The 27,162-nt window shown below is 43.7% G+C and overlaps 1 protein-coding gene across 5 annotated transcripts in view; it reads right to left on the bottom strand.

Moving 5' to 3' along the window:
* The window catches only part of ANAPC1 (anaphase promoting complex subunit 1), a 176,114-nt gene that overhangs the window by 65,392 nt on the left and 83,560 nt on the right, over positions 1–27,162 (bottom strand). For 2 of the 5 annotated variants that reach the window (XM_079940044.1, XM_079940042.1), the window contains exons 41-48: positions 26,824–26,901; positions 26,394–26,461; positions 25,242–25,380; positions 23,172–23,258; positions 21,835–21,930; positions 20,016–20,214; positions 14,455–14,589; positions 8,607–8,970 (exon numbers count right to left, since the gene is read on the bottom strand). In XM_079940044.1, the coding sequence (XP_079796170.1) occupies positions 8,855–8,970; positions 14,455–14,589; positions 20,016–20,214; positions 21,835–21,930; positions 23,172–23,258; positions 25,242–25,380; positions 26,394–26,461; positions 26,824–26,901 (918 nt within the window). In that variant the 3' untranslated portion in view covers positions 8,607–8,854. Of the gene's footprint in view, positions 1–8,606; positions 8,971–14,454; positions 14,590–20,015; positions 20,215–21,834; positions 21,931–23,171; positions 23,259–25,241; positions 25,381–26,393; positions 26,462–26,823; positions 26,902–27,162 lie in introns of those variants that run through there. The other 3 variants (XM_079940043.1, XM_079940045.1, XM_079940046.1) reach the window with 3 other exon arrangements.

The raw sequence follows: 27,162 nt of genomic DNA on the forward strand, positions 1-27,162 counted from the left end.
ACACGGTCAGAGCAGGGGAAGGCAAGGAGGAAGGTCCTGGGATAACGAACGTAGCCAGGAAATACCATTTGCTGCCCAGAGACTGAGGGACCCGAGGTAGAAAGTCCCAGGGAAATGGTGACAGCCAGAATCTTGACCTGGACTGGGCACACCATGGGCCCAGCAGCCTTGGTGCTGAGGACGGTCCTGCCCTCTGTGGACCCGGGTGCTCCTCCAGGGTGACCTCAGCAGCCTCTCTCCACTGTCTCGCCTGAGTCCTTGTGGGGGCCGGGACCAGCTAGCCCTCTTTTCTGATGGCAGCTACATCGCCTCCGACATGGAGGAGGACAACCCCACATCCAAGCGGAGCATCTTCCAGTTCCTGCTGGGCAGGGAGCACTGGCCAGACCTCTACAAGGAGTTCCTCAAGCTGAAGGTGGAATTCTTCCATGCGATGGAGCACCGAGCCTGGGTCACCCCGGATTTGTGTGAGGAGGTCTGTCGGGGATGAGGGCCGGGGAGCGCACCCCCAGAGGTGGAGGGGCTGGGCCCCTCCTCCAGGAGCTCACCCTGCTGTGCTTCCCTTTCAGATCCAGGCCCAGAACCCACATCACTGGGTCTGGAGTCGGGTGCGCCAGGGCGTCCCCTAGGTTCCCAAGGAGTGGAGCAGGGGCTGCAGGTGGTCCAGGTGAGTACTGGGCCTCCTGGTGGGGACAACCCCACCCCGTGCCCTGCAGTCACCTCCAGGGCTGGTGGTCACTTGGAAGTGCCACTGCATCCCTTAACGCACTGTTAGCCTAGGAAGGGCCCTGCGAACTCCCATGGTACAGAAAGTAATTACTGTGTTTATACAAAAACTCTCCAAATGGATTCAACTATGGAATCATTTACCATGCTATACAAGGTCCCAATTTGCATATCAATTTCTTTTTTTTCTTCTTTTTTTTTTTTTTAGGAAAACTCTTGGAAATGCTGATCTAAGTAGTGAATGAAAACCTCTGCAGGGTTTTGATCTGAGTTGATTTTTAAATATAAATACATGAAAAACACTGAGGTCATCCTTTCTGGAAAAGGAGCCATTACCATGGTGGCTCTTGGGAAAAAAAAACAATTAACTCCAACATGTCATCAAAGGTTTTGTGTGCTCTGCTCCCACTTGACGCAAGCTGCCCTGAGCTGGGTCCCTGTAGTATGTGTCAGGGTCTAGCCTCACGTGGACGGAAGGAGCTCCTAGGGCCCTCTAGTCTCTGAACAAATAAGCTCGCTGGATAATAAAGGAAACAAGAACACATGCAGAGCTGTGAGGAAGCCCGTGACAAACGACACATGCACAGACCGATCACCTGACGAGCATCACATGCTTTAGCATTTGTTTTCCTTGGCTGAAATTTCGTTTTTATGTGTGGATTTACTTGAAGTGGAGGGAGACCTTCTGTGAAGTGCATAAGGAACCCCCTGCTTGGGCAGACGGCTGTACTAGGACAGTCCTGTGAGCTGAGCCCTCCGCCCTTTGCCTCATTGCAGGGGCCCATTCTGACCCCAGGAGAAAGAAAAGGAGAGAGAAAAGCAGGGCAAGTGTGTTCTGAGATAAACCGAATTGGGTATGAAGTTTCATCCATCCCCTAGGTTTTTATTTGAGGACCAAGAATATGTCAGGACTACATATTCCTACTGTATATATCAGGAGTCTCAAAATTCGAAAGAAAATAGTGTTTTTACTACAAGAAGGAAAAGAAAGAAAGAAAAATATCCGCGGCCCCTCTTGGATCTGGTCACGCATAAGAGCAACGAGGGTGACAGCTGATTCTCCCGGACCCCCTGTCCTACACGCACCTTGTGCTCTGGTGCCGACAGCTTCCTCGCTGGGGGGTCTGCCTTCCACTCTGATCTCACTTTCCCTCTCTGCTTGTAGCTCCTGCCCCCTCTCCCTCCCCCACCACAGGGCCTCCAGGCAGCTGTAGAGGGACAGCACTGGGCCTCCAGCTCTCCTCAGGCCCGCAGACCATGGCAGCCTGAACCTGGGGTGTCGAAACCAGCCAGTGGCACGATGGCCCCCCAGCCTTCCAGTGGGTGTCAGCTGACAAAGGCCCTGACCCCTGAGTACTCTGAAAGGGTCTAGCAGTAACATGGAGGGGGGCACCCAAGGGAGACAAGAGACCAGAGCAGGAGCCTCCACAGAGACTGAGGATGGGCAAAGGGAGAAGGGACAGAAAGTCAGGAAGAGGCCTGGACCACCAAGGAGGAGGAACCTGAGAAGAGCCCAAAGAAACAACTAGAAGGTAGTGAGGAAAAGAGGCAGAGACAGGAAGGAGAGAAACACCTGAGGAGAGAGAAGGAAGTCCGCATCTAACCTGCTGGAGAGCAGCCTTACCCAATGGAGAGATGGGAACTGTCAGCCGGAGGACTGAGGGAAGGCATGGAGAACATCAGTGGGCCGACCTAAGACTCACACACAGTGGGAACAGAAGGGGGGAATCGTATGCTATCGTTCACTCTGACATTACAGAAATAACCCAACCTTCACACTCAGAGAAGGGAGAGAGCAGGGGAGGGGCTCATGAATGCTGCCTGGGGGAGAGGTGGGGAGGTGCCAGGGTGCTATCAAAGCTGGAAACGAGACCGTGGAAGTCGGGTAAGGAAAAGAGGGATTCGAGGAATCCTACGAAGGCAGTAGCGCTAAATGCAGTCACAAAAACATGAGCCATCCTAACTGCCGAAGTCACGAATACAGCAAATTTTGAGAGCAGAGAAAACAGACCAAAGATACACAGTAAATCTAAGAAGTGCGGTATAAATACAGAAATATAAAAACTAGACACACCTTATTATTAGTAAATCTGAACTCAACACTAAAAGAAAAAGATCTTCAGACTGAATCACAAAGCAAAACCCAGCTGTGTGGTTTGTAAGAGCTTGTCCTTAAATCATCAGAGGTGCGAGGGCTACACCAACAGACATGCTCAACTGAGAGTAGGAATTGGGATTTTTACACCAGGGGAAGGAAAATTAAGGGTCAAAACCCTTCAGAGAGGCCAAGAAGGTCTTTGGGGTCGGGGTGGGGGGCCCCGGGGGCACCTGTCCAGCATTAAAGGCCATCCCAGGGCCTGGGCTGGTCCACTGCAGCTTGATTTGCTCAGGGATGTTCAGGTTTACAGCTCTCTATACGTATAGCCCCCTTTAGGTAGGAAGTTTTATTACTGGGCAGCTGCTACACAGTATTACTGGGTAATCACTGCAATTGCCAGACAGAAACTATCTAGCTCTTCGTCTCTTTTTTTTCCCCTGGAAATGTCTAATTTTGCCAAGAAATTTCTGGTAAGGTTCCCAGGAACCTCACAGTCAAGTCTTGTAAAAAGCCGACTCCTTTCAGGAAGCAATACAGTTGTTCAACGCTCTCTATCCCATGAAGGTTTAGCATTTTCCTCGAGTCCTCAAAACCTCCATCAGCAAACGACCACGGTACTTTTCAGTCTGTGACACCCAGTCTGTGCTGCCCCAGAAGGCCAAGGTGGAAGCAGCTGGGCTAAGGGTTGGTTCTCTCCTCAAGGTGGCCGCTGAGGGGCAAACCCAGAACCAACAGGACTGGGCAATGGGCCACACTATGTCTCCATCCACACACCTGTGACTCCGTCCCAGGAAGCCTGACACAAATGGGGCCAACCCCAAGGCGTTCCAGTTACTCAGCTAAAAGGTCGCTCATTCTTCCTTTAGTCAGAGAGTCCCCTCAGTATGTTAGGGGAAACCCAAGGCCACTCTGGGGGCCACTGCTGCTGCAGCACTGAGGCTGGTGCCATTCGGGGGAGCTGGTGCAAGGATTACAGAACTGCAGAGACAGTTGGGGCTTTCAGAGAACAGCTGAGTGTCTGATAATGGAAAAGGCAAGTGAACAGTACTGGGAGCTCAGGGGAGACAACCAAGGGCCTGGAAACTCCATAAGCAAAGCCCAGGGGAGAACAAGCGGTGGGGACTCGGGACGGGCTGTGTTCACATCTGGGTCATTACATCCCACACAGCATCACAGCGTCTGCTCAGGAACTCAAGCAGAAGGGGTGTTGATAAAGGGAAGCAGATGGAGGGGTTTTTGGAGCAGAGGATGAAGAAGCCCCAACAAACCTCCAGAAACTCCAGGGCGGGGCCCCCGGGCAGAGCTGGTATTAACGCCCTGCTGCCAGGTATGCACCATCTGCCCTCGTGTCCGCCTATAACGGCTTCGCCTCCTCTCCCACCTCCCGGCCTTGCCTGGGCATCTCTCGCTGGCACCTCCCAACGGCACACTCTTACCTGGTCCCATACGGGAAACACAGGTGGAGGCTAAGGAGAGAGGAGGAGGTGGTGAAGACGCCGAGTTGACATCCAGGCCCCTCACAGGGCACAGGGGATGACCTACAGGTGAACCAGTGCGACAGAGGGGGTGTGGAGGGAGGTGACCAGACAGCACCTGCCCCCTCCTCTGGGGACCCGCAGAGATTTCATCGCCTGAGGGCTGGAGCTCCTCTCATCTAGATCTTACCGGGCAGGAGACTGCAGCCAGGGATGCTAATTACAGTGGATTTGCTAAGGATTCTTCCCTCAACTCCAGAGTTATACACATTTGCCCAAAATATCTTCTTAATCTCTGAAATGGCACAGTAAGCAGAATTAAAATATTCTTGATAAGTGAAAGATATGCACACAAATAAACACAAATGAAAGAAAAACAAGTGGCACCAACTAGCTTCCAACCACCGTCCCTGTGATGAGTCCCCCAGTAAGGTGACTCCACAGATCAGCACCTGGCATGCCTGGGCTCTGAAAGCACACGGTCCACAGTGTCCCAAGGCCCTGCACCTGCGCATAAGACTCAGGATGGCGCCACTGACTACAGAGGCAAGGCGAGACACTTCACACCTGAGTACTGGAGTAAAAGCAGCGGAAATTAAGAACATGTGCTTATTTACAGATTTTCATTGCTTTTATTGAGCTTAGTATGAAATTAATTCTTTTCCTAAATTTCCTACTTCATGTTTTAATGTACCATGGAAGAAATACTTTCAGCTAAAAGAGAAAATTTTTAATTAAGATAGTTGTTGTAATGACCAAGAAAGCAACACAGGCTAATTCAATTAATCTAATTCCAAGAAATTACACAAAGGCCTTTGTTTTTCCAAAGATGCACAGAGAAAGGAAGAGTCGGTGTGTCTGCTTTTTAAAGGTGTTCATAAACTCTGCCTGGTGCAACGTCCTTGTAACTTACATTTAACCGGCCTCTTCCTGAGGGTCTACTGGACCAGGAAGAAAGGCAGTAATGGACCAGGTTCTCGGGTAGAAACAGCGTGGTCTGGGCGCCCAGGCTGGTCTGGGCTGCGATGGGGAGCGGTGCGGACTTGGGCCAGCCACCCCTCCCTGAGCCTCCGGGTCTCAGCTGTAGAACGAGGGGCAGGACGAGATGCCACCTGAGGGAGCTTCTGGTGCAGCTGCCTGATAGATGGGTTCCCCTCGTCTGGGGCCTGAAAGTCCTGCCCTCTGAGCAGCCCCCACTTTCCATCCTAGCCTCACTTTCACTCAAGAACATAAGATGGAGCAAAGCAAGAGGATGGAGAACAGGCAAGTCTTCCTTATCCACAGGCAAAATCAAGGATGTGGTTTTAGGGGCTCTTCTTTTATCGAAAAAGACTTTTCGGAAGCTTGTGACTGTAATGAGAAGCAACCAGTGTATTTTGGAGTAGGGGGAACCTGGCCTTGGAAGCAGGAAAAGTCACCTGGGAAGCTTCGGAACCAGCGTGGGTATCTGCCGGGCGCAGTAAGTGCTGACAGAGGCCTCCACGTGGAGGGGGTGCTTTTCCGACCTCACCTCTGCTTCCTTCCACTGCTGGTTAAAAATTGCAGACACAGGGGTACAGAGGTGACCAAATCCTGTCCCCTCCCCTATTGCTTAACTGGAGAGATCTTCATACAGTGAGGCATTTTTCCCCAAGATTTGGTCAGTATGAGGATGGGGAACCCAGAAGAGAGGCCCCCAACCCTGTATGAAGGAGGCAACAAAGTCTTCCTGCTTTGGTCTCAGATTGGTCCACGGCCTTCAGTTTCACCCAGTTCCCAACATCCTCTCCCGGCCTGGCCTACTCCGGTCGCTCAGACTGGGCTTTGGCATGTGCTTCCCTTGGAATTGTCACAAGTCCATTCCTCTGACAACTCCTGCCTCGGCTCCCACAGGCTCTGGCTTCCAGTCCAATGCTGGCTCCCATGCTCGGGCCTGTCTACAGCCCAGCAGGCTCACCGGCCTCCCACCAAGCGTGTTTGCACACTGACCACCAGGCTGAGAGATGCGAGCCCCCCTCCTTCCTGCCTCCTGTAGGATGTCAGGAGATCCCCTAAGCTGGGACATGCCCCTCTCCATATGCTGTGAAGTCAGCTGGTTTCTAGACAAAGGGTGAGAAAGTGGCCTTATTCAAGTAAGATTACGCAGCACCAAGGAGAAGTTCTGTGAGGCTTACACCAATGGTGTCCTGCGGCTAAGGCCTGGTGTCTATGCCTCAGAGCTTCCCACAAGTTCGTGCCTTCACTCCTTTGGAAGACACTCGAGCGAGGAGCACAGATGTCAGCATCCGTCGGGGAAACAGTAATAACCTGAGTGTGTGTGTGACTGTATACTGTTTCTTTAATCATGTCCATCTATGGAGGCAATGACATGCATTCCATCTGTGTAAGCAGAGAAGATGGATGGACAAGTGAGGAATCATACTGTGACAGACATTACCAGTACTCACCAGTGTCTAGTTCTCCCCTTTGTGAAAGAACACGTACAAGGTGGAGCAATTTATTTCACGCCAACAGGCTGTAGCCAGAAGTGACATAGGCCACTTCTGGGCCAAAACACTCAACGCTGGATGCGTTTCCCCAGCTCTTTCCTGCCATGGCTGTGAGGAGGCTAAACCATTCCGGATGGTGAGAGCCATACTCCCAAGATTTTTTGAGAGCCCACAAAGAGCTGGCAGTGACTTCTGCGATGATCCTAACGTGTTTGCTCGGGAACAGACTGTCCAGAACATCATCTGTGCTCCTCGGGAGGCCCCAAATATAAAGACAATGCTGTTTCCAGACCATCTGCAATCTTCCATCCTGCTCTCTCCCTTAGAAAGCCTGATTTTTGCTTTTGTTGACAGCATTCCAATGACTGTTCTCCTTCGTACACGAGAGTTCATACGTGTGCAAATAACTCAAGTCATTCTTCAATCAGAGAAAAGCTTAGAAGTTATAAACAATGGAGAGTGCAGACAGCAACAGCTGCCCAGTGCTGAGTTCTCTATACCCTGATTCAAATGGAATTTCCATAACCTACCATTTTAATTTTTTTCTTTTCTTTTTAATTAGAAGAAAAAACTCTTTAAGTGTGAAGGAAGCACAGTTCACCCTCCCTATCAGCCACCTTGCCTATGCTTCACACACAGGGGCAAGTCCCGGGGCGGGCACACAGGTGGAACAGTGAAGGTCTGAAGAGAACCACTGATGCACGCCTTCCGGACGCAAGCCCCCTCTGCAGGAGCAAACACCACATGGGTTTTTGTCAAACTCTCAATGGAAACATTTCTATTTGCTTTCATTTTTACTTTTAAAGCTAAACCCCACAATTCAGGGTGTGGAAACGTGAAATCACTGGATGGACCTTGCAGCTTCGACCAGTTTACGGTCCCACCGGCCATTTAGGAGGCAGAGGGCACATCAGTATCTGGACAGCAGGGAGCCGCCTTCTTCCTGGACTGGAAACCTGAAGCTGCAGACACCTTTATACAAATCCCCTTCCTCAGCATCTGGTCCAGAAACTTGATACAGACATATGTTCTCTAAATCCTGGGTGAAAATGAACTTTTTTTAAAAATAAATTTATTTATTTCATTTCATTTATTTTATTTTTGGCTGTGTTGGGTCTTCATTGCTGTGAGCGGGCTTTTCTCTACTTGCGGCGAGCATGGGCTACTCTTCGTCGTGGTGCACGGGCTTCTCATTGCCGTGGCTTCTCTTGTTGTGGAGCACGGGCTCTAGGCGCACGGGCTTCAGTAGTTGTGGCACACGGGCTCAGTAGTTGTAGTTCGCGGGCTCTAGAGCGCAGGCTCAGTAGTTGTGGCACACAGGCTTAGTCGCTCTGCGGCATGTGGGATCTTCCTGGACCAGGGCTCAAACCCGTGTCCCCTGCATTGGCAGGCGGATTCTTAACCACTGCGCCACCAGGGAAACCCCTGCACTTTTATTTTAAAATATAATTTCTGAAGACCTCTCTGTAGTGGAAATTTCTTATTTTTTCTATTTAGAGCAGGCTTCATGTTGGGTAATTCTTCATTAGGGTATAAATCTCCTCCTGTTTAAGATGATCGATCATACTGTGAGGATGCCTGGCACTGTCACAGGATGTACGAACTTACTTTAGACAAGACTATGGTGACACCTTAGGAAATGCTAAAAGCCCTTCATTGCTGCAGAAAGTAAAACTATATGACAGAGCTTCTTTAAAAACTTTGCATTTCTGAGCATAAAGTCACTTCACCTGAATCACCTGAAATCTTTTTGAAAGATTTCGAAAACTAATATCCATCTCAGCCCCCACTGCTCTACTCTCTGAAACCCCAAACTAAAGTAATCATCAAGAGTTTTGAAAAGAAACCAAAAACTTTTATTTACAAAAGTAAATTTTCACTCATTTTTATATTCTCATAATGTTAATGCCAACAGCAACAGTCTCTGGGATATTTAAAACCCTTGATTTTAAAATGCATTGAGGTTTGTGCAGCTCATTTCCCCCCCAGTTATATTATAAAACTTATAAAGGTTTCTTTAGCTTTGTTGTTTGGGCACGCTTTTGTGCAGAAGTCACGTTTCAGGGTAGGCTTACCACCAGACATGATCACATAAGCATTGGCTGTGGATTTCCAAGAAGCAAAGGAGCCAATCTCAGCAAAGCTCGCACTGGCATCTTCAGCTGTTTAAATTTGAAGAGGAGTTCTGCGAAACTTGTGTTCCCTAAAGAAATACAATTGGAGGGAAGGGGTCACGTATCTAAATAAATTCAGCGACACATCCTCTTTCAAAGAAGCTTCAGACACATAATCACATTTCAAGCTGGCGTTCTTCCGTTTGAAAACAATTACTGAAAGATAATATTTAAACTATGAAATTCCCTAATGCACTATAGGGTATGATTTGATATAAAATTTTAATTTATCCATTCTGTACTTCAGAAATTGACCTGTAACCATATGTGAAACTATTAATACTGTTTAAATACATATATTACTTAAATATAATTAATAAATGTGCCCATCTATCCTCAATTACCATAATCCATGCACTTAATAATTTACCTAAAATAAAGACACAGGCTCAAAATGAGTAACAGAGAAGTTAATCTAAAGCCTCTTCCTCTAACAAGCAATGGTTCCCAACCTTGGTCCAACAGAGTCTGATGTAATTTATGTGGAGTACAGCCTGGGATCTGGAGCTCTGAAAGCTGCCCAGGTGATTCTGATGTGCAGCCAAGGTCAAGAACCACTGCTCTAAGGGGACGCAGTAAGTGTATGACCTGCAAATTCTATTAAGCATCATCTTCCTCTTTGCCTCCATCCTCACCACATGCCACTGTCCACAGTTCCCTTTCTTCAGCCCCAACATATACACATACATGATCCCGACGAGTCTCTAAGCCACAACAAGCATCCTAGTAGACATGCAGACAGCAGAGTGTACAGGTGGGTCATATGATCCCATGAAGATGGACAGAGAAGAGTCTCATGATATGAATCGAGTGGCCTTCTGATAAAAGCATAACTAACACAAGAAAGAGTTGTAATGCTGCACAAAATATGAAGAAAGCAACTATTTCTCTTTAGTATTTCCTTTTATCGACTCTGCCAGTAATCTGTGAATTAAATGTGTTTAATAAACCTCAACAGGAATTAAGAGAGATTTCCTATTTAATTGTTATCCACAGTGTTCCCAAGACCTTGCTAAAACTCAAAGACAGAGAACAAATACATATGAGCTATGGAAAACATCTCCAATGTTCTGATACACTGTGGACTCTAACAGACCATTTAGACTTTTTTTTTTTTGGCCACAGCACGCGGCATGAGGGATCTTAGTTCCCTGACCAAGGATTGAACCCTCACCCCCTGCAGTGGAAGCACAGAGTCCTAACCACTGGACCACCAGGGAAGTCCCCAGACCATTTAGACTTAATGTGACTATCACTATGGTTAGGTTTCAATGTATCATCTTGCCATTTGTTTTCTATTTTCTCTGTCTGTTCTCTGGTTCCCCCTTTTCCTCTTTTCCTCTCTCTTGGACTGAGTACTTTTTATGATTCCACTATAGCTCCTTTATTGCTTATTGGCTCTCACTCTGTTTTCTTATCTTAGTGGTTGCTTTATGATTCATAGTATCATCTCTATCACAGATTACCTTCAAGTAAGATTATACCTCTTCACAGGTAGTATAAGGGCCTTATGGCTGTAATTCCATTTCTCCCTGCCCAGCCTCTGAGCTATTATTGTCATACATTTTGCTTTTCAGATTTTATAAACCCCATAGTACATTTTTATTATTTTTATAAGTCAATTATCTTTAAAAAGTATTTTTAAAAGAAACAAACCTTATGTATATCTCCATGTAGTTACCATCTCCAATGCTCTTCATTCCTTTGTGTAGATCCATATTTCAATCTGACACTATTTTCCTTCTGCCTCAAGGACTTACTGTAACATTTCCAGTAGTGTGGGTCTGCTGTTGATGAATTGTCCCAGCTTTTGTGTGTCTGAAAAAGGCTTTATTTCATGGTCTTTTTTTTTTTGAAAGATATTTTTGCTGGGTATAAAATTCTAACTAGATAGTGGTTTTCCTTTGAGTCCTTTACAGATGTTACTCCACTGATTTATCACTTGCATTGTTTCCTATGAAAAATATGCTATCACTCTTATTTTTTTCTCTGTAACATGTCTTTTTCCTCTGGCTGCTTTGAAGACTTTTTATCATTAGTTTTAGGCAATTTGGTTATTATGTGCCTTGGTGCAACTTTTTTCATGTTTCTCAGGCTTGGGATTCATTGAACTTCTTGCAACTGTGGACCTCAGTTTTCATTAAACTTGTAAATTTTCCACCCATTATTTCTTCGAGTATTTTTTTCTGTCCCTCTCCCCCATTTTTCTCTTCTTCAGGGACTCCAATCTCATGTAAATTGGGTCCTTTAAGTCCCAGAGCTTACTCCATTTTTAATGCTCTGTTGCTTTTTTTTAATTTTTTTCTTTTTGCATTTCATTTTGGATAGTTTCTAATGCTATGTCTTCAAACTCAGTATTTTTTTTTATTCTGCAATGTCTAATCTGCTATTAATCCCATTCAGTGTGTTTTTCTCAGAATTATAGTTTTCACCTCTAAAAGTTCAGTTAGATTCTTTTTATATTTCCATATCTCTTAATGTTCTGAAATATGGAATAATGTTATATGGAATTGAGTTATAATAACTGTCTTAATGTCCTTGTCTGCTAACATCCATGTCAATTCCAGGTCAGTTGTAATTGATTTCTCACCTCCTTCATTATAGGCTGTATTTTCCTGTTTCTTTGTATGCCAGACATCATGAATTTTACCATAGGTGCTGGATATTTTCGTATTTCTGTATTCTTGAGCTTTCAGGATATAGTTATATTACTTGAAAAGCAGTTTGATCCTTTTGTGTCATGCCTTTAAGATTTTTAAAGTGGGCTAAAATATTTTAGTCTAAGGCTAAATATTTCTGTTTAATCTGTTTAGTCTAGGGCTAAATATTTCCCATCATGGAGGCAAGACCACACTGAGTACATCCCCTTAAATTGTGAAATTGTGGGAACAGACACTGTTCCTGAACCTGTTCAAACTGGTTCTCTCTAATCCATTAGGACAGTTCTTCCCTCAGCCTTGGGAAACTTCTTCACATGCATGTGCTGATTAGTAAGGACTCTTCTGATATTTGAGGGGGACCCTCTGCAGACATCTGGCGTTCTCTGTGTGCAGCTCTCTCCTCTCTGGCACTCTATCCTGTAAATTCTAGCTCCTTTGGCTCCCTGTACTCTCAGCTCCATCACCTCAACTGAAGGAGTCTTCCAGGCTCTTCCTGGGTTCCCTCTCCCTCCTTCATAGTCTGGAAACTCTCAAGGCTGTTAGCTTTTTAGGGCCAATCACAGGGCTTATGTCATTTGTTTCTCATCTCTCAGGGATCACTCTTCTTCATTACCTGATATATGTCTCAAAAGCCATTGTTTCATATGCAGCGTCCAGTTTTCTTTGTTGTTTTTTCAGCTTGTTTATTTTGTGTTGTTTTGTTTTCTTTTTTCAGGCAGGATAGTAAATCAGATCTCTGTTACTCCATCCTGGATGAAAAAGGAAGTCTATGCTTTCAATTTTTTTCTTCTTTTATTTTTAGTACCTTGACTTTTATGCAACTAGGTGTGGTTTTCTTTGTATTTATCTTGCTCAGGGGTCACTGTAGGTTGATGTTCATCATCCATTTTTCAAAATTCTTAGCCTCTGTCTCTTTAAATACGGCTTCTATCTCATGTTCTCTCTCCTCATATTCTGGGATCTCAACTACATGCATGTTTGACTTCTTCACCATGTTCCACATCTCTCTTTTCTGAATTTTCCATTCATTTTTCTCTCTGTGCTTCAATCTGTTTATTTTCTACACACTTGTCTTGCAGTTCATTTATCTGCTGTGTCTAATATGTTAATTAATCTACACACTGAATTCTTTTTTCTTTTTTTTCCTCTTTTTTTTTTTTTTGCTGCACCCACACAGCTTACAGGATCTTAGTTTCCCGACCAGGAGTCAAACCTGGGCCCTGGGCAGTGAAAGCATGGAATCCTAAGAACTGAACTGCCAGGGAATTCCCTATATACTGATTTCTTAATTTTAGTTATATTTTTCAGTTTTAGAATTTCCAATTAACTCTCACTGATTCCAGATTTCTGGTGAAATTCTGTATCTTTTCCTCTATTTTCTTGGAAATATTAGTCAGTTATTAGTCATAGTAACTCCAGATACTGGAGTTATGGAAGTCTGATAACTCCAATATCTGGATCACATACAAGTCTCTTTCTTTTACCTTTTACTCCTATTATGTCTTTTAATTGTGATTCAACACTGATACTATGATTTAAAAACTGTAGAAGTTTAAGACATTTTCTTCTTCCTATACAGGTTAATTTTTCTTCTATCAGGGAGGTAGCATGCAGCAGATCTCCTCAATTCTGCTCTAGGCTAATTTTAGGTCTGCTGTGTTTCAGTGTTACCTTTCCTGCTAGGGCTTGGCCCTGCTACTGTTTCATGTGAATGTCTGGGATTGGCAGGCCTTGAGTACTGCCCTTTGTCTCCTTGGCACTATGCTGTTGTTGGAATCATTGCCCACATTTTTAGCCTCCTGGTTTCTGCTAGATTTCTTGAAGTTTTATCCTGCGCATGTGCAGGTTAAGATTTGGCAAATGCCTCAAGGGAAGAGTGTGTCCAGGTTTTTGAGTTATTATTCCTCTTGTCCCCTCCTATCTGGGACTTTGCTCCTCAAGTTCTAGCCCTGGGCAATCATTAATCCAACCTCTGGCTCCTCTGCCCAGTAGCACTGCTGCTTTTTGCTGGGACTCTACTTCTTGTAATGAATTGACAAATGCCTCTGGGAGAAAGTCAGAGTAAATATGGAGCTCCTCAAATGAGTCCCTTCTCTCAGGAATTCTTGTCTCTCAATCAAGTCTGGTCACTATGGTTGCCACCAATTCCTTTAAACTTTATGTAGTTTGTCCACTTTTATATTTGCTTTTGTAGGAGAGTCAGTCTAATGCGAGCAATTCCACTGTGGCCATAACTGCAACAGAAGTCTCTGAATAGTGCATTTTCATCTGAGGTTTTCAAAGCAGCTATAAATCAGTAATATCATTAAACTTTTAAGTTTAAATGATTAAATGGACAAATTTTGTATCTGATTACATATTCTGAAAAATACAGTTAGATGCTAAGATTTTAAACTCTCTATTATGAAAACAATCAAATGTCAATACATACAAAATTAGGTACCTGATCATTTCAAAGCTTTATAATATTAGAAATTAATATTATGTGTTTTAAAAAAATCCAAACTGAAAACCCAAAAAATACAGAAAAATAACTTTAATAAAAATCAATTAACAGAGAAAAAGAATACGAACATTTAGTTTATTAGTATATACTTGGTATCTGGGGCCCTGTGAAGAATCCATCTTCTTCTGAATGTAAATAAAGGTTTATGCATGTGTAAAATTCGGATAGTTTGGGGTTTGTTTTTTTTTTTCTTCCAGAAAAAATTCTGAAAAATAATACCCAAACATGAATGAAGCCAAAAACCTAACTGGAGAAAATAACTCAGTTTAGAAACACCTCCTAACAAGAAACTAAACCCATCAGCGGGTAATACAGGTACTGAAAAGAGGATGTAGATGTGCAATTACCTTCTAGTCCTATAGACGGCAGGTGCCGCGGGGCTGGCACTGAGTGGTAGACGAGGAAACAGGCCAGCATGCTCAGCTGCGACTCCTCGCAGGGCTGCCCGTTGAGGTAGGCGTGCACACACCCATCACCCCCAGCTGTGAGAGAAGCACACATGGAACAGAACCAATCGATTACAGAGCTGAGAGGCACAAGGAAAGCCTTCTTTTTATTATTTTCTCATCAAGAGCTCATTGAGCACTTACCATATACCACACAGGTCCTGTACTGGGCATTAAGGCTACTGTGGTAAACCAGACAGAGTGCCCGTCACTGCGGAGTTTAGAGTGCTGCGGGGGACGGAGATACTACATACCTAACGATGCAAACAAATGCTAATCATAAACTGTGATGAGTGCCATGAGGGTGCAGTGGTCACCATGGTCGTCTCCCCAAACACCCATTCTACCACCCTTCCCTCCACTGTCACGTCTGAGGGGACTGACTGCAGCTCCAGGACTGGATCCTGATTTATCTTGGCCAGAGGTTCTCAAACTTTAACAGGCATCAGAATCACCTAGAGGACTGATTAAAACACAGATGGGTGGGTCCCCACAATTTCTTGGATGGGGCCAGAAAAACTATTTCTAACAGGTTCCCAAGTGATCCCACTGTTGCTGCTCCAGAGACCACACTGTGAGAACCACTTGTCTGGGACAATCACGGCAACCCCACTTCCCTGACACAGTGACTGGTTCAAGGACAGGCAGACCTAAGCCATTCAGAGAGACACTCTACCCCGGGGATTGATCGAGGAATGTGCACGAGTTCCAGTGCAAGCCAGAGACACAAGGAGATGCTTGAGAACATGTTTGCTAGAGGCTTCTGGGAAACAAATTCCTCATTCTTATGGCAAAGTTCCTGGAAGCAACTCTATTCTTCCTCTGAGTTGGAGGCAAGGAACTGTTACAGTCAGTTCATTGCCATCAGAAAGAAGTACTCTGAGGATAAAGTCATGGCACAGAGTGTCACTGATGGAGCCTCAGAGAAATGGAGCTGGAGCCACTGGAGCGACAGCCTGCCGTAACTGTGGACTTCCAATTATATAAGTTTATAGGTGTCCTATTGTTGGAGCCAGACTGAGTCAGGCCTTCTGTTACTTGCAGACAAAGGCATTTTGATACAGAGAAAAAGGTTGAGAGAGAGAAAGAGAGATATAAAGATGGCAGGAAAGCTGCCTGAGGCAGTGTGGTCTTGGAAGGCCTGTGTGGAAGGGGCATGTAAGTGGAGGCTGCAAGAATGAGTATGAATTGGGCAGGCAAAGAATGAGAGGAAAAAGGTTCTTGGGAGGGAAAGCAGCACATTCAACAGTCCCGTGGTGAGAAAGAACTCCATGCTTTCGGGGAACTGGAAGGGACCAGGGTGCCTGAGTGGAGTTTGTGAGGAGCAGGTGGTATAGAAAGAGGCTGTAGAGGGAGACAGAGGCCTTGCTGGTCATGCGGGGCCTGCTGGCCACATGGTACAGATTTTTTTCACAACTGAATCAGCAGCCTTTGCGAGGTTTTAAGCAGAAGAGTTGAATCTGTTTACTCTTTGAAAGACCATTGTCAGTTGACTAGAGACAGTGAGAGGGAGATGAGAATGAAAAACAGGAAGACTTGCAGGAGGCTACAGGTCCAGGCAAGAAATAATCACGGTTTGTTCTAGGATAGCAACAGCAAAATGTGGACAGAGTTAGGAGATATTTAAGAGTTAGGACTGAAAGGATGTGGTAATGGATTGGCTACCGCAGAAGACAGGAGAGGGAGGGAGAGGAAGGGGCAAGGGTGACTCCCAAAAAGGTAACGAAGGAATGACCGTGAAACTAAGTGATGAAACTAAGAAAGAATGGTCGGAGGGTTTTTTTTTTAAAAAAAAGAATTGGGAAAGTGTGCCGTCACAAAGGTCAAGGGAGGTCTGTTTCCATAAGAATGAGAGGGAGCGACAGGAAGACTATCAGGGGTCCACTGAACCTGACATGAGGATGTTAGTCTGGTGGGAGTGGGAACATCTGGGGGTGGCAGCAGGAGGGGTGATAAAGGAGGCAAGAGGAGACCCTGCTGTGGCAGCCTGTCAAGAGAGGAAGGAGAGAGCGTGGTCGCTCACAGTTCCTCGTCAACGACTTTCTCATGCCTACTGGCCTTTTTTTTTTTTTTTTTTTTTTGCGGTACGCGGGCCTCTCACTGTTGTGGCCTCTCCCGTTGCGGAGCACAGGCTCCGGACGCGCAGGCTCAGCGGCCATGGCTCAAGGGCCCAGCCGCTCCGCGGCATGTGGGATCTTCCCGGACCGGGGCACAAATCCGTGTCCCCTGCATCGGCAGGCGGACTCCCAACCACTGCGCCACCAGGGAAGCCCTTGCCTACTGGCTTTTTGTTTCACCGATTTTCTCTACACTTTTTCTGCTTCCAATTTCACTGATTTCAGCTCTTATATCCTTGCTTTGGGTTTATTTTGCTTTTCTTTTTCTAATTTCTCAAAGAACTTAGATTAGTAATTTGAGACTTTCCTACTGTAAGCATTTAGCACTATAAATTTCCCACTTTAGCAGGAAGACTTACACTACAAAATTTCAAAATTTACTCTAAACCTACAGTAGTTAGGGAAGCGTAGTACTGGCATAAAGACAGACATACAGATCAATCGTACAGAATTGAGTCCAGAAACAGACTCACACTTACACAGTCCACTGATTTTTAACAAAGGCTCCAGAGCAATTCAATGAGAAGGAAAAGTCTTTTGCATAAGTGGTCCTGGAACAACTAGATATCCATATTTAAAGCTGAGAAAAAAGAAAACTCCCAGCTCACACCAGGCATAAAGTAGGAGAACATATCTGCAAAACATATCTGACAGAGCTTGCAGCCAGAATATGTTAAAAACCCCTACAACTCAACACTCAAGACAGCCAATTTTAAAAATGGGTAAAGGTTTGAAAAGACACTTTGCAAAGGGTATATGAATAACTAACACATGCAAAAATAATTAACATGATGAGTCATCACGGAAATGCAAATTAAAACTACAATGAGACACCACTACATATTCAGTAGACTGTCTAAAACTACAGACTAACAATGCCAAAATCTGCACTGCATCCCACTGCTGGCAGGAATGTAAAATGGTACAATTTGGAAAATAACTGAGCATGTCAATGGGTGAATGTACAGATGATATAAGAATGGCAGAATGTTGATACTGTTGAAGCTGGGTAATGGGATTTATTATACTATTATGTTTACTTTGCATTATGCTTTAAATTTTCCATAATATAATATAAAAGTAAATAAAACTTTTTAAGTTCTTCAACTCTAAACCCATTTTCTTTGTTCAATTAAAATCCATTTGAGGAGATAAATCACAAAACATGTACACAATATGATCAGTCTGCTCCATTTCCAGACTTCATGGCTATAGTTTGGGTTACTACTGAGCCACCTTAAAAGTCCATATATTCATCTGTGATTTCACTGAGACACAAATATGAATGACAGTTTCCAGTGCTGTCACACGGCCTCTGCATCGTCATTTAATTTATTGTTCTCCGCCCCAAAGCTAATAGTATCTGTGAGGGGAGACCACATACTTAAGAGGCTTTTTTTTTTTTTTTTTTTGCGGTACGCGGGCCTCTCACTGTTGTGGCCTCTCCCGTTGCGGAGCACAGGCTCTGGACGCGCAGGCTCAGCGGCCATGGCTCACGGGCGCAGCCGCTCCGCGGCATGTGGGATCTTCCCGGACCAGGGCACGAACCCGTGTCCCCTGCATCGGCAGGCAGACTCTCAACCACGGCGCCACCAGGGAAGCCCAAGAGTTTTTTTAAAGTGATAGTTCTTTTTAAATAAAAAAATAAATACACATTTTTGGCAATCAGAGTGGCAAGTCAAAGCTGGTGAAGGTTACTTACAACGCTGTAACCCACCACCACCAATGCCCTAAACAGCAGTGAGGAGAAAGCAATTCAGGGCACTGTTTTAGAGAACGCTCTAGTCACTGCCAAAGCTTCATCACATTATATGAAACATGCAAATCAGAGAATCTGCAAAGGTTTGAGGACTTATTTCTTATCAACAGCAAGGGTCTGCTATGGGTGATCAAACACTAAATTGAAGTAAAGAAGAACATCAACACCTATAAAACAACATGTATTTTTCTCCCAAACATGAGAACAAAACGATTATCATATTTTTAGAAATTGTGAAACTGCACGAGCTTTCAAATACCAAGAAGAAATACCAGAGCACATGCAGGTGTTAAACATAAACACTGGGAGTTTGAAATTGCTGTTTTCCATATATATCACTCACAATCTGGTTTACAGTTAAATCTTTTTGGAATTTTTTTTTAAAGAAACAAATAGCGTATTCATATCGGGGGAGAGATGGGTGCAGATGGGAAATAGGGAGGCAAGGGTCCCCCTCATGTTTGCCAAAAACCACTGCCCCACCCGCCTCCACCCTCACCTCCCTCCTCTGGGGAGGGGCCCTGGCAGGCTCCCCGCTTCTAGTGGGTCTCCCTCTTCCTCCTCCCCTGCACCTCCAGTGCCTGGGCAGAGCCCACCCCGGCTCTAAAGCCAGGTGAAGACAGGCTCAAACTAACGTTCTTCCCCCTTCCTCCACCTCCCCCTCACTCCCATCTCTTGTCTAACTAAAATACAGAAAAAGCAAGAGCAGCTGGGACCTGGGAGCATCAGTCACCCGGTGGCTGGGGCAGGGCAGGCAGCGGAGCCTCAGACAGGTGTAGTGGAACACGCAGATAGCTTTAAACATAATTATATTCGAATTCCTGGGTTCTACCAGTTACTAACAACTTTACAGAATTAGGAACTGTTCCTACTGATACCACTAGAGTTAGTATTTACTCAAAGCAAGTTGCTGTCAGATACATACTGGAAGCATTAGAACTGAAAAGAATGAAAAGATCAAGGGGTTAACTATTAAAAATCAATTTCAGGCATATATTACACATCAAACAGCTTTCCATATATCAAAAGGCCCCATCACTCGCCTCCCATGATTACTTCTACACAGTCAGGAGTAATTTCACAGTCTCCCTGCAATCACAAGGCAGTGCTTCCGCTGACAGAAAGCCAGTTACATATGCCCCAGGTCCTCACTGACTGACTCACAGAACTGGTAAAAGAAGCATTCACTCTAAGTCCACATCAAGTTTTCAGTGTACACAAGGTAAAGGCAGAAAAAAGGGCCTCAGGGAGGTGACAGGCCGCACCCCTAAGAAACAGAAGAGAGAGGCACTGGAAAGGAACACGATCTGATGTTAGAAAAAATAAAACAAGTTCCTAAGTGTCAAGTGGTATTTAAAATGCTGTATATATATTCTCCCCGTGGCTTATAAAGCAGAGTTAAATATATTTGTTAAAGAAGTTAAAGTAGATAATCAATGTAATGCATCTAACTGGAAACTACATCTATAGCCATTCGGGATTGTACTCAGACTTATCTTGCTTTCCAATGGAAAAAAAAGGTCAAAACAGAAACACCTGAGTCCCAGTGTAGCTTAAAAACACAAAGGGCGCAATGCTGTTATTACCTTGTAGCCACTGGTCCAGAGTATTATCAATAGTGCATTTGACAACAGGGAGGAATTCCGAGTTCATAAAGAGCCCTCGCTTAGGGTGGTTCTGCAGCCGCTCCTGATGGCTTCTGGAGCTGAAAAACTCTAACACCAACTTTATCTGCCAAAGTTCAGATGTCTCGGACATTTCTCTTCTTCCCAGTCTTCTTACAGCCTTGCAGAGAAAAGAGAAACAGCAATCTACTTAATGAAAGAGTAAAGATGCAACTGTCACTTCCTCAGAGTTGTATACCAGAGTATTTTTTAAATGTGCCTCATAAGATCAATAAAGGGCAGAGGGGAGCCCATTCTGGGTTTTGCTGCAGTCTGCCCCACAGAGGAGCCCCCTACTGGGTTTACATACATGGCCCACTCTCTTCAAAATGAACATGAACAGCTTTCAGGTGAAAAAACAGCAAAGGCAAATGAGCTCATTCTTGGCTCAATGGCTCTGAAAAATGAAGACCAATAGGTCTACAGCCAGTCACCTCTGGGAAACCCAGGTTGGGTACAATGACATGGCCAGGATCAGGCCAGGGATTCCAGGGGTCAGAAGGCAAAAGTATTATTGATAGTGCTGTTCTTGGGACCCATCTGCAAAGTCACCAAGGCTGCAACCAGAAGGGATGTTCTTCTCTAGATACACACCCACAACTGCAAGGGGTGAAGAAGGTTCAGAGTGTCAAAAGAGAACACACTCTCAGCCAGCAACTAAAAAATGCAACTCATTACTTGGCTGTTGTATAGAGAGATACTGTGAGAAGCAGTACCAGTGTGGACATCAGGTATTCATACTTATCAACCAAAAAGGTGGATACCTGACAATAATGGCATTCTAGGCCTACTCGGTTACAATGGAACTGGCCTTTTAATTAAGATTGTTACTTAACACAGGTTTTGGGGAATTATCTCCTGTGTTTTCCCACTCAGTTTTTCAGTAGAGATTATTTTTCCATTAGAGATTACTTCCTTTGACTTTAGACACTGAGTCCCAAATTCTCATCTGTGAACTCATTATATCACAGTCACTCGAAGGGCTGTTTAAAACTACAGATCCTGGACTTCATCTCAGAAATTCTGATTCAGTAACTATGGAATAGGACTTGAGGATCTGAATTGTTAAGATTTCCCAGATAAATTTTAGCCAAGTTAGAAAACTACTGGCTTAGTTTAACTGCAAATTTGAGTCTGAAAGATATGACACTATTTAAAAAGCCATATTTATTACTAATAACCTAAAGTGAATAAATTAGTCCGATCCTTTAGCAAAGCTGTTGAGCATTATCTTCTGCATTACTCCTTTTAGGCTCTTTTAAAACAACAATAACACGAAAGAAATTTAAAAATGAACTCCAGCTCCCTAAATCCCCACATGCTGATGCTGTAACCTCTGCGAGCTTAATTACGCAGGTGTAACTGTACACTACTGCTATCATCAGGGCACCGTTTGTTCACTTACTGCTCACTTGCATAATCTTTTCCACGAAGAGGCTTTATCAGGAGGAAGGCAAGAGACATGAGGATGCTAGGGGAGAAAGGAAGGGAACGTGCTCTTCCTCTACTTGTCAGAGGAAGAGGCCAGAAGAGGCGAACCCCTGGAGTAACCCCACTTGTCATCATAAACTCTAAGCTATACAGAGCTTTCAACTTTGATAGGGATTCTTTTTTTAAAATTCTAAAAGCAAATGAGAAACTAAAGAGATGGATATAGAGAGAATCTTACCTCACTGTTCGTATGTTATGTGAAGTACAAGATAAATCTCATCAGAATTGGAATAGGTTTTTTGAACCATACCTGATCCATTGCTATGTATGCAGGTAACATCTCCGGGGTCTCCTGGGTCACACATTCATATAGCACTGAAGAAAAGAGATCCAGAATTTCCTGTTTCTGTGGAAAGTCAGAACCTTTTTGTAGCACATCAATGTATATTCCAAAATCAATTCAAAAAACAACTGTAAAGCAATTACTATGGCCCATTCTTAAGTTCTGCAGTGAATGATATCAAAGGGCAAAACAGCTAGGTCTTTATAAAATCAAAGTGCATGCAATATTAAACACCAATGAAATATAACCAAAATTAAGTCCCATGGGACAGTTAAGGCTGTAAGTGCTGTGGATGAGAGGAGTGAACCACGCTGGGTAAAATGAGCAGGCCGGACATCACAGAGCTATGTCTTGGGTTGGGCTGGCAAGAACAGGATCCAGAAAGGGCGCCCAGGATCCACCACACCAAGGTGCAGTAGAAACACTGAGCAGAACAGGTTAGGGGGAGCCTGCACAGCAAGTCCAGCTGGGGTTAGGGGCAGGCGTGGGCTTTCACCAGAGACCTGTGGTCTTGAGTGCAGGCCCCAGCCCTCACTGGCTGTGTGATCTTGGGCATGTGACATCTCTCAGTGGCAGTATCCCCATCTGTAAACCCACAACAATAAAGTACCTACCCTCTGGGTCAGAATTAAAGGAAAAACTTACAAAGAGTACTGAGCAGAGTGCCCAATATACAGTGAAAATTCAGTAAGTAAGTGGCAGGAAGGTTATATCACTTAACTTTCAAAGCAACAAGGTAAGGTAGGTTCTATTATAACCCCACTTTTAGAAATAAGGAAACTACATCTCAAAGAGGTTGAAAAATTTTCCCAAGGCTATATACACTTGCAGGCAATAGGCCATCAATCCTGGATCATCTAATTCCTACATCCAGTCCTTGCCACCTGAAATGATGGATTAAATCAAAGATCTACCAGCAAGTACCCTTTGAATCCTTAAGAGAATGGTTTTATGACCAACAAAAAGAAGGGTTACAAAACAAATAGAAAACAAAATTAATAAAATTATGTAAAAACAAGAGAAGGGTAGTAAACATTGAAAACATGAATTAGTACAAGAATGGACATAAAGTATCACCTATCAAAACTAATGTCTTAGCAATTATAAGTTGTTTTCTTCTATCAAGGTAGGAAGTTACTGAATTTAATAGTTTTAGACTATGAAAAATCTGTGCTTGCCAAACAAAAATCATCCAATGTGCCTGAGGCATGTTATCAATATCAGAGCTACATACGGATATTTTAGGTTTTTTTGGTGGTCCACAGATAGAAACAACAAAGTCTAGCAAACCACATAATATATACCTGACCCATGTTCACAGTTGGTTTGCAGAAATATTCAGCAAATGACAGAAGTGCTGGATCAGAAGTGAATGCTGAAATCGTTTCGGGCTAAAAAATAAACAAACAAGCATAAGTGAGATAATAAAGACTTTTTTCATTACTACTCAAACTGTAATGCATGCACCTATAACCTACCTTATTTTTTTCTCACAGTGTTCCCAAAACACCCAAGGTAAAACTTGCTAGAGCTTCGTCAACCTGTTCTGCTGAGAAGTTTTAAGAAACTTTTTTTTTTTTTTTTTTTTTTTTTTGCGGTACACGGGCCTTTCACTGTTGTGGCCTCTCCTGTTGCGGAGCACAGGCTCCGGACGTGCAGGCTCAGTGGCCATGGCTCACAGGCCCAGCCGCTCCGCGGCATGTGGGATCTTCCCAGACCGGGGCACGAACCCGTGTCCCCTGCATCGGCAGGCGGACTCTCAACCACGGCACCACCAGGGAAGACCTTAAGAAACTTTTTGCACAAGCTACCGTGAGCTACTGATTTATCAAAACAGGTGCTTCTTACACAACTCACCCAAAAAAGGCTTTCCCTCTCCTTCCTTAACGAACTGAAAGGCAAACTAGAAACTAGAATTGTTACTGAAAAGGTAAGGAAAAAAGATTATCACTCTAATAAGCCACTCAAAAAAAGACAAATGCTGTCATAAGGTCATTAGAGTCATCAAAGTCAGAGAGAGAGAAAGCAGAATGGTGGTTGCCAGGGGCTGGGCAGAGGGCGAATGGGGAGTTAGTGTTAACGGGGACAGAGCTGCAGTTTTGCAAAATGAAATGAGTCATGGAGACGGATGGTGGGAGTGGCAGCACAACATTATGAATGTACTTAGTACCAATGAACTATACACTTAAAAGGTTTAAGCCACTATATTTTTTGTTATGTGTGCTTTACCACAATAAAAAAACTGGAAGGAAGGGTGAGGAGGACTGTCACTCAAATTTCAAGACTGAAAATGGAATATGAAGGTATTACCACTTTCCACCGAGAGTCAGTTTACTTCTGAACTCCCAGCAGGCAGGAAATGGAGGTGTCTTTTAACTTTTATAAATTTGCCCCATTCAAACTCAAGTCTAAACTTATCTGTTTTCTTTATAAATTGGATTAGGATCTTTGAGATGGGCCCTAGTTTATAAATCAAAGCAACAGTGCTAATTCAAGTTAAACTTTGCCCAAAAATCCTTCAAAAGTATTTCACAGGGACTTCCCTGGCAGTCCAGTGGCTAAGACTTCGCCTTCCAATGCAGGGGGTGTGGGTTCAATCCCTGGTGGAGCTAAGATCCCACACGCCTCCTGGCCAAGAAACCAAAACATAAAACAGAAGCAATATTGTAACAAATTCAATAAAGACTTAAAAAAATGGTCCACACTAAAATAATCTTTAAAAAAAAAAGTATTTCATAGAGAACGTATTGAATACTGACAAACAAAATTCACTGATGTCAACTGTATCTATTTATTCCCTGGAAACTATTATAAAGGCTCAGTCATAAGAACTAATAAGTGCTACCTTGCAAAAATCTTTTATTTGGGCCATGTCTTAAGTAAATCTTAATGGATTTGAGGATTAATTATTAAGCTAAATTTTTTTTACTGTTAAGATATATTCTGACTGTCCCTGCCACTAAACGTAAATCATCCTTAGAGTCCTGGCAGATGGCCCATATTTTATAATGGTTGCCACAGAAAACAGCCAACAGGCCCAAGGTCATTCATCCTTTATAATATGCAATGATTAGAGAAAGCAGATCTACCTAAACGGTACCATAAATGTTATCACAGAAGTACATGCTTTGGGTGGACTAGTGGGATTTGAACCTATTCTCTTTCATCATTCAATTTGGGGGGGGGGGTTTAAATTGAGATATAATTGACATATAACAGTTGATTAGTTTCAGGTGTGCAACATAATGATTCCATATATGTATATATTGAGAAATGATCACCACAATAAATCTAGGCAACATCCATCATCACACAAAGTTATAAATATTCTTTTCTTGAGATGAGAATATCCTTCAGTTTTTACCAATTACTACCTTGAAAGCCCGAGCTTCAGAGTTCCTGTTAGCAACAGTCTGGGCCAACAGACTTTGCCACCCCATTGGATCTTCCTTGTACGAGAGCTGACCCGCTCTGAGCTTAACATATAAAACCCCGTCCTTGGAAAGAATTGACCTGAAAGAAAACAAGAATGAATTTAATATGAGGTATTACTGGCAGTTGTTGGCTGGGAATGCAGTGTTTCCCAACAATAGTATTGGGAAATAAGTGAAGTCTTAAACAAGACTTCGCATGAGGTGAAGTCTTCACCACTTTGCACTAAGATATATGATTATTTACTGTGTCTAAACTCAATCAGTCCCTACAACAAAGTCATAATCAGGTTCTGCTTTTCTCTGCCATCTAGATTCACGGGACCTGGTAAATAAGAAGTCATTCTGACTATTGGCTCAAGTGTGGACTTCAAAGGAGGTATTTTATCTAACATGTCTTCATACTCCCTTAAATATCTACTGATTGGTTTATAGCAAAAAGAAAAGGATGCTGCAAATCTCAGACAGAACAATACAGAAAACAGCTACTATATAGATAGTCTGGGAGAAACAGAAATGAGGACTGTACTTTAAAGATTGTTACAAGCTTGTTAAACTTTCTGGGAATTTAAAGACTTAATTTACACACTAACTGAAGTGTAAAATTATTAACACTCTCTGTTCTTCAAAGTAATTACTTGCATAAGACTATTTCCGCCCAAAAGTAATCTACCATAACCTCAATTTTATGAGAGCAATATAACAAGAGAATGGTAAAGAGATGCAACAGAAGATGTGTCTGACAAACACCAACTGTTACAAAGTTCCCTTTGTAGACATATGTAAATCAGCCTCATTTTCTTAAACTAAATCTTTCATTATTGCTCCAAAAGACAATTCCACTACTGTCCCAATTTAAGTCACTTCAAGTTTCTCAATGAATTAATATAAATAGGATTTGACTTCTAAATTAAAAATTTTACTTTCTAATACAAACTGTTTCAAAGATACAGACCACTTTATTCAACACTACATATTGTCCTGGGTGACATTAAAGGGTGACAAGGAGCATTCTACATAACAATCTATAATTTATATCTTCCCATATTTTTCTATTCCCTTCACAGACACATCTGAGAAATTCTATATACTTACTTCAAGTGTTGGGTTCCCTTGCTTAAATCTATGAGCAGTTCCCAGTATCGTGGGCCTTTAACTTTAATCTGCCAAGATAAATGTAAACAGTCAATCCAATGCTGGGAAAGTGCTAGTTTGATAAAATGAAACCCATGCTTCTCAGAGGAAATAAAAATAAAATGGGCTAGAAAGAGATGCTGAGAGGTTAACAAGCCCCATTTCCAGACGGACATGTAAGTGAATCACGTTCTCAGGCCATCTCGGCCATCAGTAAAGAGCCCCCAGTAAAGACCTTCTCTATTCCTCAGGACTATTCCTCCTGCGCTGCTTTCCCATTTCTTATAAAACACTGAGAAAGCAGAGGCTTTTATTTAGCTATCTTTAAATGCTATGCTGTTCCGGCTGAATTCACCCCTTGGATAAATCTCCCTATTCACACCCTGCTTACCTGCTTTAAAAGGTGGAGTTCTGGAAGAAGGGTAGGAGCCATCAATTCTTCTTTGGTTTGTTCATACCACTGAGTGCCCTTTACAAATGTAAAGGAAGAGTCACAGCTCACCATACAGTCAGGGAGAAGTACAAAAAGAACATCGCTCTACACTTCCCCTTCCCTGCAGTTTGTAGGCAGACTGTCAAACGGCACAAAATCCTCTCTGATACCCAAGTCTGGAAGGGCTACTGTCTACAATCCTTTGCAGAGCTAGCACCACTTTCCAGCCCTCCGAGCCCCGCACTTCACCTGCCAGCAGTACTGAAGCTCTGCACTTGCGAGGCCTCTGGGTTTCTG

This window comes from Stenella coeruleoalba (assembly GCF_951394435.1).
Source record: "Stenella coeruleoalba genome assembly, chromosome: 13".
Taxonomy (NCBI): Eukaryota; Metazoa; Chordata; class Mammalia; order Artiodactyla; family Delphinidae; genus Stenella; species Stenella coeruleoalba.